At 32.9% G+C, this 13,237-nt stretch overlaps 2 protein-coding genes and 1 long non-coding RNA gene across 3 annotated transcripts in view; 2 read left to right on the forward strand and 1 right to left on the reverse strand.

Annotated features, from left to right (window-relative positions):
* Nucleotides 1–13,237, reverse strand: part of LOC143645974 (uncharacterized) — a 326,483-nt gene that overhangs the window by 125,796 nt on the left and 187,450 nt on the right. The gene's annotated exons all lie outside the window — the stretch shown is intronic.
* LOC143645970 (olfactory receptor 8K5-like) lies at nucleotides 421–1,347 on the forward strand. The gene has a single exon (XM_077115057.1). It carries the CDS (start codon nucleotides 421–423, stop codon nucleotides 1,345–1,347), a length of 927 nt encoding a protein of 308 aa, XP_076971172.1.
* Nucleotides 9,758–10,699, forward strand: LOC143645968 (olfactory receptor 8K5-like). The gene has a single exon (XM_077115056.1). The coding sequence runs from the start codon at nucleotides 9,758–9,760 to the stop codon at nucleotides 10,697–10,699; it is 942 nt and encodes a 313-aa protein (XP_076971171.1).

The following is a 13,237-nucleotide window of genomic DNA, read 5'->3' on the forward strand; positions in this document are numbered from 1 at the left end:
TTGTTTCTGTTTCTATTTGCCTCTTTATCTGAAAATTTAAAAGAAACTTAAAAAAGTTGAAGTGTACTACATAAAAGCTGTGATTTCATTGAGTAAATAAACAAATAAAATCTATATTGTTCTATATTAACACATGCAGGGTTTTGTTGTCAGTCGATATGCTTCAACCATTATTGTCTCTTTGAAGGGTTTAATCTCTGTCATTGTAGCACACAATGTGCTTTATTTGGGACCCCCATATTGGAAGAATAGAACTTTTTAAAATTATTTTACCTTCAAAATCAGATTTGGGAATTAATTTCCTATCATTCACTATACAAAACACTCTACATTATTTCTACAAGTATTATGTTTATATAATGTTACACGAAAACTAATACCAAAACTTCTGTTTTTCTCCAGAAAAGATAACGGGATAAAATGGGACAAAAGAATCTGACAGTGCTGTCTGAATTCATTCTACTGGGAGTCACAAGGCGCCCTGAGCAGCAGGGTCCCCTTTTTGGGGTCTTTCTCCTCATCTACATGGTCACAGTGGTGGGCAACCTGGGCATGATCATCCTGACCAAGGTGGACTCCCACCTCCACACTCCCATGTATTTCTTTATCAGACACCTGGCTTTCATTGATCTTGGCAATTCTACTGTCATTTGTCCCAAGATGCTGGCAAATCTTGTTGAGGAGCAAAATACCATTTCTTATTATGCCTGTGCCACACAGATGGCTTTTTACCTTTTGTTCATTATTAGTGAATTGTTCATATTGTCGGCCATGGCCTATGACCGCTATGTGGCCATCTGTAACCCTCTGCTCTACAGTGTGATCATGACGCAGAGACTTTGCAATGTGCTTGTGGGTGTCCCCTACCTCTTCAGCACCTTTCAGTCTCTGATGTTCACCATTAAGATATTTACTTTGACCTTTTGTGGTTCTAATATCATCAGTCATTTTTACTGTGATGATGTTCCCTTGATACCTATGCTTTGTTCCAACGAAAGAGAATTAGGACTATTGATCATAATATTTGCAACAGCAAACTTGATTTCTTCCCTTATCTTACTCCTAGTGTCCTACACGTTAATACTGATAGCCATATTTCGAATGCATTCAGCCCAGGGCAAGGAAAAAGCATTCTCCACTTGTGGTTCTCATCTGACTGTGGTGGTTGTATTCTATGGGACTCTACTATATATGTATGCACAACCTAACTCTGTTCACTCTTTTGAAAGTGACAAAATGGTCTCAGTGTTTTACACTTTGGTCATCCCTATGCTTAACCCCTTGATCTACAGTTTAAGGAACAAAGAGGTAAAAAATGCCTTCTACAGAGTCTTTAAGATTCCATGATCTGTTTGATAGTCAATATAGAATATTGTTCTACAAATCTATTACAAGAGCAAATATCATTTGGCATTTTTAATAGATAGAATTACCTTCTCTTTGGCTCACTAACAAAAACTTAGCCTATGTGCTTCCATAGAATCTCCGTCTTTCCCTGAATGTAACAGTTTTACTCTCCCACTCTGTATCCATAAACCATTTGTTTATTTCTCCACTGTGCTTTGTTTTGTTTTGTTTTGTTTTTAAGGACAGTAATTTATTCAAATATGTTTTCTTTGTGTTCTGTGAATCAGAAGTCACAGTATATAGAAAGCTTGAGAGTTTTCTGTGTATTCTGTTGACACCATAAAGAATTTATTTGATCTATCATTCATTTCTACCATGATTATCATTTCTTATTAATTATACATTAATAATATATATGTGGGAAATAGATTTGATAAATTTAATCACAAACACTTGATTTTTTTTGCTACTCTTGACATATATAATGCCCTATTGCTGATTTTTATGGTCATTTTTAAGATGCACACATAGCAGGTAGCTCAGAAAAAAGTCAATATTAGAAAGTTAACAAATGTAGAGAACATGGAGAACAGAGGAAGAATAAAAAAGAAAGATATTTGAGATACCTGACTGGAAGGACAAAATAATTCATTAAAGATAAATATTGAAGGAGAATGTAATGACAAAAATCTATTGTGAGAATGAGAAGATAATATTGACACATATTAATATTTTCTCTAATATTATTTTAATGACTTACTTTATATTAGTAAAGAAGAAAGAATAACATCATAAAGGGCAAAATATGCTAAAGTAAAATATTTTCATTGCAGAGCACCCAAAATCTCAGGAAAGCCATTCATTAATACAGGATACATACAAGATGGTGAACAAAACTCGAGTGAATTAAGAACATTCTATGATGTAAAGTACACTCTTCTCACTATTTTGTATTTAGTAACCACAATAATTGGGGGACAGATATTTATATCATTTCCAAATCATGTGTTTTAAGCAAAAAACAAACCAAACACCTTCCTCTATTTCATGTTTTCATCTTAGCAAAATAATTAAAGGGACAAGAGAAAATTCTCCACCATGGCCCATAATTTACACAAAGCCAATGAAATTCAGTTTTTATTCTCTGTTTTGCTTTAGCTTAGATAGTGTATTAAGAAAAACTTCTGAACTTTTAAACATGATAAATATTGTATATAGGATTTGAGACTATTTGCTGAATCATCCATCATTCTCATGTTTCACTTAATTTTTGTTCATGCTTCCTTTTCGCTCTTTTAGCATATGTAGGACACCTGATTTGAAAACTTTTTCTAATAAGCCCAATGTCTCTTGTTCCCTGTTTCTGTTATTATTCTTCTTTTCTTCTCTTTTTTTTGGTGAATGGGACATACATTGTTGTTTCTTTCTATGCCACATTTAAAAAAATATATGGCATTTTGAATAATATAAAGTGACTACTCTAGATATCAGATTTCATGTTGATATTAGGACTTTATGTTGTTACTTGCTGTAGTTTGTCATTTCTTATTTGTTTTCTGACTTTTTTTTTTTTTTTTTTTTTTAAAGGAAAGACAGAGAGAAGGAAGGAAGGATAGAAGGAAGGAAGGAAGGAAGAAAGGGAAACATTTTTAAACATTTTCTTGTTTTATTGTATTTTGTTTCTTTGTTTTTGTTACATGGGCTGGGGCCGGGAATCGAACCGAGGTCCTCCGGCATAGCAGGCAAGCACTTTGCCCGCTGAGCCACCGCGGCCCGCCTGTTTTCTGACTTTTTAAAATAGTTTTAAAGATTTTATTTGTCAAGTGAGGTTTTGGAAGTTTGATCCTAAATATGGGCAGCTGTTGGTTTGACAGAGACTTTTATTAAACACCTTGAACCAAAAAGAAAAAAAGAAGAAGAAATAAAGAAAGAAAAGATAAACTACTCTCTTAGCCTTTGCAGATTAGTTTTGTGATGGGGTGTTCCTTAAATGCTTAGACAGTCTACTTAGAACTCTGCCACTGCTTTTATTTGCCACTTGTGCTGAGACTGAAGATTAACAGCAGTGATAGCTCTGGGTCTCCTCAGGTTTTGTTTTTTTCTCCTGAGCATGTATTTTGCACTGAGAAAAATTGTTGCTTTCTAAATTCTGTTGTACATATAGGTTTTCGAATACTTTATTCCAGAAAACAGTTAACCACCACACTCCTCAACATTTTCCCCAAACATTCACAATGTCTGTTATATCCCCCTGCTGTACTATTTTGCCAGAATGATAGCAGCCTGTTCATTTGCCTTTCAGTGCTTTTGAGGAATTTCCTCTGCTTAGATCCTTTTCTATCCTGACACTGTAGTTTAGGTAAAACAATGGCAATCACCTTGTTTCAGTGTTTTGGGAAATATTCAAACAGGTCCAAATAAGCAAGTACAAATCCTTGCATTCAAAGTTTGCTTTGATCACTCTCCAGCCAGATACTCACACTGGTAAAATGGGCTGATGCCTTCTGATCCAACCTCTCACCTTTCACTATCTTACAGCGTTCCACAAAATTGATGCTGATATTTTTGTTTATTTTTTTCAGTTTTAATAGTGATTAAGCTGATTTGTAAGTAAACACATTGCATATAGTTTTATTCTATTCTTTCCTCAGTGGCAGTAGTTTTTTGCTAGTCTGGAGAGTTTCTAGCTCTTCCTGTGGAAAAAGTGAGCTCTTGCTTTTAGTACCCACAATTGCCACACTTACAGCAATTCCTGAGGAAGGAATGTTTCCTTCCCCAGCCCCAACAGCAGATTGGTGTGGTACTATGCCTCCCAGAGCCATCAGATCCTAACCTGAACCCTAGAAAAGAAAAGACAAGGATTTCTAATAGGGTATCTATTTTAATCAAAGGCACATAATAGTCTAAAAGGAAATTTTTAAAGGATATACAAAAGCATAGGTTCTAATGAGTGGATTTACAAATATTTCAGAATGTTAAAGTTAGCATGCATAATATAAACTGGAAAATATTCATTAGAAGCAAACAACAAATAATTTTTAAAAAAACTATAATATAATAATAGTATGGAAAATATAAAATACTTAGTAGTAAATTCTACAAAAGACATCCAATCCAACTATAATACAAAGAAAAAACCTTTAGGGAGAGCAATTAAAGAAAACACAAATAAATGGAGAGTATAAGATATACATACATTGGAAAACTCAGCATTTTTAAGGGGCCACTTACCCACATTGTAAAGATTCAAAAATTCAAGGAGGAGGGATTTATTTTCAATTGAATTATAGCCTTTACTTGTTAATGCAATGTACCTGCAATACCCAAAGCAACCTTGCAAAAGAGCAAAGTTGGAATATTAGCACTATGTGTTTCCAAACCTCAGTAATTAGGACAGCATATTATTGGCATAAAAATCATAAAGTTAATTCAGGAAACAGAACGGAGAGCCTGAGTCGACTGATATTCCACAAAAGGCAATTAAATAGGAAAGGTTACTCTTTTCATCACATGGTGACATGCTAACCTGGTTAGCTACATAGAAAAAAAGTACCTTGACTCTCACATGACTTCAAAAAAATTTAATTGGACCTCAGAACTAAACATAATAGCTAAAGCAATAAAGTTTCCAAATGAGAATACTGGAGACTGAATGGAGAAATGCAGAACATACAATCTAAACATCTAAAAAAGAAGTTGCATTTATAAATTTTTAAATAAAAAAAAGAAAACCAGATTTTGAAAAAAGGGGTAGAAATTTTAGGCACTATAAAAAAGGAAATACATTAAGTAATGGTCAATGAATACATGGGAAAGTGCTCATTATCATTAGTCTTCACTTAAATGAAAAGTAAAATACAATGAGATATCAGTTTATGCAAATAACAGTTATTAAATTTTTTTCTACCTCCTACATTGGCAAGAATGAGGAGCAAACATAACTGAAACACACAAATGTGAGGAATGAAACTGCTACAATAATTTTGGGAAGCTTTTGTTTATGCTTTATAAAATTAGATATCCATTTACCTTAGGACCCAGTGGTTCCACTAAGATATTTTCCAAAAAAATCATTTAATATATCCACAAATATACAAGAATGTTCATGTTAGGTATTTCCACAATAGTTCAATGCTGAATGTTATTAAAGAGTTATTGAAATGTTATACAATAGAGGGCGGGCCGCGGTGGCTCAGCGGGCAAAAGTGCTTGCCTGCTATGCCGGAGGACCTCGGTTCGATTCCCGGCCCCAGCCCATGTAACAAAAACGGAGAAACAGAATACAATAAAACAAGAAAATGTTTAAAAATGTTTCCCTTTCTTCCTTCCTTCCTTCCTTCTATCCTTCCTTCCTTCTCTCTGTCTTTCCTTTAAAAAAAAAAAAAAAAAAAAAAAGAAATGTTATACAATAGAATAACACCTAACAATAAAAGCGCAACATGGATGAATCTTATAAATAATATGCTGAGTAAATAAAGCCAGGCTGAGAGAAAGTATTATATTCAAAACACAGTGATTTGTAGATTTTAGATCTGTATTTCAATATATAAATATTCCTTAATTTTTCTCCAATTGTGTCTATGGATGTCCATGAAGAAGCAGGCACAGATACAGTATGAGAGAGAAGTGTACTATCTTATAAGCAAATTTGAAACTCTGAGTTTGTACTGAATATTATCCAATAGTGGTGTAATTTCAGTTCAAGAAATAATAGTTGAAACAATTATTTTGGTAATGTGTTGAATTGCAATAATTCAACTACATTTGTAATTCAATTACAATTGTATTGTTGTAATTGTAATTCAATTACAATAATAATTTAGGTTAGCATTATGAAAGAACAAAGCACACCTATCATTCACTTAAAGATGCAGACAAAGAAAGATCTCACTTCAATTTCAAGTACTCAAGTTGTTAGTTTTGTGAAGTCAGATAATTGCAGTCCGTCTGAGCTTGTACTCTGAACATGAAAAAAATAATGGGCTTTCACAAGTAGTAAGTGGTTAAGAGGTGTATTTATAACACAGTGCCTAAATTTAAATAATAAATTCATTTGTTGATAAATTATTTGTTTTTAAATAATAAATGCAAACAAAAAATCTTATGTAATGACTATAATTTACAGTTTCATCATGATTTTGCAATAGTTATATTTTATAGAGATTGAGATGTCTAATTTTTTTTTATCCTTATAACTATTATTTTGACTCTGTGTAAGTAAATGAGCACTTTTACATCATGCAGATTTCCACAGGACTGTAAAGATCACTTACATGGTTTTCTTTGCATCCTTTCCTTAAATTGCCCCTCTCTTTCCTCACTGGGGAATATGAAGTGTGTGCCAGGTAATTAGCAGGTACAGCAAGACAATTTTTTTAGTCTCTCAGATGATTTGGGCATTATCAATGAATTACACAGTTCTTCCTAAGGGAGCACCACAAAGGAGAAAGGAGACCATAAATTCTTCCTGCTGAAGAAAAATAAGAATAATTTTAGAGAAGAATCTTGGTTCTTCATTAAAGGTGAGTGAATATGAATTGCCTTTCATTGGATTATCGCATGGATCGTGGCAAGAATCCATAACCTCTGTATTCTGTCTGTAGATGCTACTGCTCACTGACAGCAGATGACTTCAAGTACACTCAAAGCATGCATTAGCTCATTCGTTAACTGCAGTTCTCTGAGGCAGTATGGTGATATTATGGCATTCAATCCTACGAACTGAGTACATGCACCAGATCTGTTTTTCTCTATGAGCTTATAGTGACATTTGAATACTACAAGTGAAGGAAAGGTTAAAAATGTCTGAAAGCAAAATCACTGATCTTGAATTTATTAAGATTAGGGTTGCAGATAACAGAATTTATTAAGTTTAGGGTTGCATATAACATACATGATAATCAGTTACATTTGAATTTCAGATAAACAATTAATAACTCTTTAACATAAGAACATCTTTTGTAGTCATTAATTCAGAAGAAATATTCTTTCAATACAAGTACGACCAATAGAATATTTGACTCAAATGGATTTTTTTTTTTAGTATAAGTATGTGCCATGCAATACTTGATAATCTGGGAATACATTTTAGATAAGTATGTCCGTTGTACTGTTTTGTTGTTGATTGTTTGCTTTTTTGTTTTTCTTATTTGATTGATTACTACTGGTTCTGCTTTTTCAGAATATGCATTATAATTTGAGTAAATTGACCAATAGTGTGCTTTTTATGAGTTATGGAGTTACAGAGAACACCCTGAACCCAAAGTAATTTCTGCTGCCACCATGTCTAAAGATTGAAAAATCAGCAATTCCTTCACATGCTCTTTTATTCTGTCTGCTCTAATGGTTACCCCTAAAAACAGTTATTTAAAATGTACATTTAAAGCTCAGTAGAGGTCAGAGATACTCTTTTTTTGATGCAGTAAAATGGGCAGGAAAAGAATCCCAGTATCTTCACAGAGAGGTAATGTCTGACGATAAGAATGGAGATAAGCTCAATAATGCTAGAATAAATCTTAGCATAACACTGAAGACAGACTTATGAGTTCACATATTGTAGGGGGAGAGGGACTTTTGGCAAGTAGAATGCATGTATTCAAAAAAAAGAAAAAAAGCAGCAAACAACCTCAGGAAGAAGGCAAAACAATCTCCAGTATTGTCCTGCCCAGCTCCCCCTTTTCTCTCACAAAGCTGGCAAAATCCAGGCCAATAACTACTAGATTCTTAGAACTACTGCCACTCTGTTGAAAGTTCTAACCAGTTAATATGACCAAAAATCATCCTTACCAGAAAACAGCCACATATGGCTCCTGAGTGCTAGAATCTTGGGAGATGAGGAGTGGGGGGAGCTGGAGCCCTTGATGTCTTACCTGACAATGTACAATGCTCAGCCAGGGGAATTCCTTACATTAAAATAATTGTGACTGCATTTTACGTGACTGAACATTTTGAACTCACTTGTCTCTTCCAATTGAAAATCGTACTTAAAGAATTCAAGGTTTTTATGAAGGGGGATCTGAATGTGACAGGAACTTAAGAAGCAATCCAAATGGATAAAACTAAACCAGCTCCATTACCTTCAAGCAGAATAGTTCCACTTTGCCTTGCTGACTTTCCTTGTAAAACTGTAGGAAATGAACAGGAGATGATTTATACTGGACATTTGAAAATCACAGCATTATATTCTATAAATTCTCCATTGTTCAGTTCCAGAAATCAATTTAGAGTATGAATATATGATGCATAAATATATATTTTCAATCTTACTGACTTTATCATCTCCACCAAGTTATATTAAATGAAATAAAGCATACAGAACTAAATAATCAAAATCCATGTATATTGATACAAGCAACAGATTTTAGCAGGTATGGATCCAGATTTTGTTGTCCTTGATGTTTATTCAAACAATATTGCATGTTTATACAATAAATTATGAATTTTCATTTTCTAAATAAACTCTAAATATCAATTGATTATGAATATAAATATTTACTTAAAAAGGGAAATAAAAAACAAGTTGCAACAATAAACAATTTGCTCATGATAATGTACTCCCTAAAATTCATCAATAAAATATTTTCATTAATTAGATTGCAAACAAAGCGTATAGGTTGAAAGAACTGTTATTAGAAGCCATTTGGCACCAGAACAGAAAGCATTATTTAATAATGCATGTCATTGATTTTGAACTACTCAGTATGGCCACTATACATGAAATAAAGTATTATTAACTCAATACCTCTCTTAACTGACCTTTAGAAATCCCATTAGATAGCTGAATGTAACCTGCTGTTAGGTGAATTGCAATGGAGTGGAAGATGGAATGGAAAGAAAAGGTGACCTTGACATATTAGTACTATTAAGCCAACCAAGACCATGCTGGGTGACTTAACTTTACAAAGCTTACAAAAATGTATCACTATGCATGCTTTGCTAGGTCCCACCCAGGTCTTTGTAGAGGCTGATACAAATGAGACCCTAAAATCTGTTTCATTAGCTTTAAATTAACTCCACCTCTCCCTTTAAAAATATCAAAATTCCATTAGAAATCATAGCTAATAATGGAAATGTATAGAGAAATATTGGAATGCCATCAGATAGACTAAATATATCTTAGTGTTTCTATATTAACAGCTATATAATTTTGTTATCAATGAGTATGCTCCAAATAAGCTGACTCCATTTATATTCAATCTGTCATATCAGTTCATAATGGGTTTCAGACAGATATCGCTGTTTGAGAAGTAAGAGATTCTATCATTATTTTAACTTCAAATGTGGGTTTATTTTTCTATCATATAGTAGGAAAACATGTTCTTCATTATTTCTAGAAGTATTATGTCTAGATAGTTACATGAAAACTAATGACAATGCTTCTGCTTCTTCCCAGAGGAGATAACTTGGAAAAATGGACCAACAGAATCTGACAACACCATCTGAATTCATTCTCCTGGGAGTCACAACACTCCATGAGCTGCAGGGTCTACTTTTTGAGGTCTTTCTCCTCATCTACATGGTCACAGTGGTGGGCAACCTGGGCATGATCATCCTGACCAAGGTGGACTCCCACCTCCACACTCCCATGTATTTCTTTATCAGACACCTGGCTTTCATTGATCTTGGCAATTCTACTGTCATTTGTCCCAAGATGCTGGCAAATCTTGTTGAGGAACAAAATACCATTTCCTATTATGCCTGTGCCACACAGATGGCTTTCTTCATTATGTTCATTATCAGTGAACTTTTCTTGTTGTCGGCCATGGCCTATGACCGCTGTGTGACCATCTGTAACCCTCTGCTTTACAGTGTGATCATGACCCAGAGACTTTGCAATGTGCTTGTGGGTGTCCCCTACCTCTACAGCACCTTTCAGTCTCTGATGATCACCACCAAGATGTTCACTTTGACCTTTTGTGGTTCTAAAGTCATTAGTCATTTTTACTGTGATGATATACATTTTCTACACATTCTGTGCTCAAATGCAAGAGAACTAGAATTGTTGATTATACTATATTCAGCATTTAATTTGATTTCCTCTCTTCTCATAATCTTAGTGTCTTATGTGCTGATATTGTTAGCCATATTTCGAATGTGTTCTCCTGAAGGAAGGAAGAAAGCTTTCTCTACATGTGGTTCTCATCTGACAGTGGTGGTTGTGTTCTATGGAACGTTACTATTTATGTATGTGCAGCCCGCATCTACTCATTCTTTTGATACTGACAAAATGACCTCTGTATTCTACACTTTAATTATACCTATGCTTAACCCACTGATTTACAGCTTACGGAACAAAGAGGTAAAGAATGCCTTCTATAGGGTCTTCAAAAATACACACAACTTTTGCATTTAATATTAAATGCAAAATTTAATATAAAAATAGGCTATAGTTCTAATAAATTATACAAAGTCGGATGTCACTTGATAATATTTCTAATAAGCATAATAGTATTCTCCTTGGCTCTTGAACAAAGGTGAAATGAAAATAGATTTTCTTCTTATATTCTTCTAAATTGCTTCCCATATTTTAGACTCAGTTTAAATGTCACTTTCTCCTCAATATTCTTTGTTGTAATTGATGTTTCATCCTTCCACCCACAAGAACATTGACTACACTCTACAACCATATATTATGTATTTGCTTCCATCAGATTTTTTAAAGGACAGGGTTCATCTGAATCTTGTTTTCATCATATTTTCTGAGTTGGAGGCATGCATGCAAACACCATTCAAGTCAAGTAGTTACCAACGTCTTCTGTTGACACCATGAACTACTTATTTGTGTCTCTGTTATCTGTCATTTCTTCCCTAATAATCTCATTTTTTATCTATGTTTCACATGAACATGACTGAAAGACACCTGAAGATGTTAATCTGTTAGCACTTAAATTGATTTCCTTCCTCCAAGATGATGATTCTCTTAGGTCATTTTCCAAATGCAAAGATAATAGTTAGGAAAGAAAGGAATATAATAAAAATGAATTAAAACATAGTGGAGAATAGAAGGAAGGGAATAAATAAAAGATACTTAGGATGCATATTTGGAGGCCTAAAGGATTTATTGATGGAAAGCATGATAAGGAAAACCTATAGTAAGATGTAGATAATACCGGCATATTATCTAATTCATATTTTCATTGGATTTGGAGAATATCACATTGTAAAGAAAGAAGAAAAATATGTCAATAGGAAAAAGTACTCTAGCATAAAGTTTTTTTATTGTCAGACACCCAAATACATTAGCAATGGAATTTGTGAAAAATAATACCATTCATTAGCAGAGGATATATAAAAGCATGGGCATCTAAATTCTAATGAATTAATATACATTTGAATGAGAAAATGAACTCTTATTGCTTTATTTTACATTTTTGAACTGCAAACACTTGGATATTTTTCTCACTTTCAAACAAATGAAGAAATAACAAAACAGCTTCTTGTACTCCATACTTCCTTCATCTTATCCAAATAATTAAAGAAACTATCAAAAGAGAAAATCTTGTGCCATAATTAACGCAATGTAAAGATAAAGTAAAAGTTTTTACTCTCTATCTGCTTTGGCATAGATAGTGTGCTAAATTAACTTTTAAACTGCTAAATATGATGACTTTTAAAGAAGCATTAAGTAAAGAAAGTTTACCATAGGGCTGACTGTTCTTATCTGACATGTTGATTTTGCTTTAGGCATCCCAAGCATACAAACCACTAATCTAGATAAATACAAATTTCACTCAAGCTTAAGTACATTTTCTTCCTTCACTTGCTTGGAAGTCTAAGAAGATCTGATAGAGTTAGAAAATATAAGCAAAACTAAAAGAAACATCAGAAATATGGAAAGACTACTTATTTTTGGAAAAATCAAATATAATATTCAGAACAACAATCGATATTGGAAAACTAAAAGAAAATAAAATAGAAATTTATTTACTAAACATCATCAGAAATATGGAAAGACTATGTATTTTGAGAAAAATAAAAACAGTTTGAAGAATCAGAACAACAACTGACTTTGGAAAATTAAAAGAAGAATAAATACAAATTTACCTGTTTACAAACATTTTTTACTAAAAATAGAGATTCAGGGATAGTTTAAAATTGGATTGTTATAAAGTATATTATTATTCTACATAGAGCTTGCATTATATATAATAGTTAGAGGAATGCAATATATAAGTGAAATCAATATGGCTTGTGGAATTTGAGACTGTATTCCATTGACAAAAAGGGAAAATGTGAGCCAAAGAGAGATTAAATAAATATATATATTATAATTGGTGAAATAAAAATTTGATTGATAATATAAAAAACATATTGGGTTAAATTTCTATTCATTGCTTTCCTTTAATATAAAATTATTATAGTCATTAACCAAACTCCAAATTTCTACATTTTCATGGACAATTTTATTTTATTAAATTATTCATCTGTAATACAATTCTAAAAAACCTTGAACTCAGAAGGAAAGAATAAAGAGAAGCATGTGATAAATAGATCATAAACAGACAACAGACATAAAAGATATCAAATGTACACAACTACTAATTTTGAAAAAGTTTTGAAGTGAACTTTACAAAAAGTAAAAATAATCATTTTAAGGGGTACAATTGTGTGGCATTTAGTATATCACAAAAAAGTTGTGCAACCATCAATTCCAAAGCTTTTCAACACATCCAAAGGAGACTCTCTACTTATTAAAATATCAGACTTCTTTCCCTTTTCCTCAATAACATGACATCCTCATTTTCCGTTCCCCAAGCATCTGACATTTTGTCTTCTTTCTTTCTCTCTGGATTTAAGTATTCTGCATATTTCATAGAAAATGAATGATAAAATATATGACCTTCGCATTTGTATGTTTTCACTCAGTACAATAATTTCAATTTCATCTGTT

Source organism: Tamandua tetradactyla, chromosome 9 (assembly GCF_023851605.1).
Source record: "Tamandua tetradactyla isolate mTamTet1 chromosome 9, mTamTet1.pri, whole genome shotgun sequence".
NCBI lineage: Eukaryota > Metazoa > Chordata > Mammalia > Pilosa > Myrmecophagidae > Tamandua > Tamandua tetradactyla.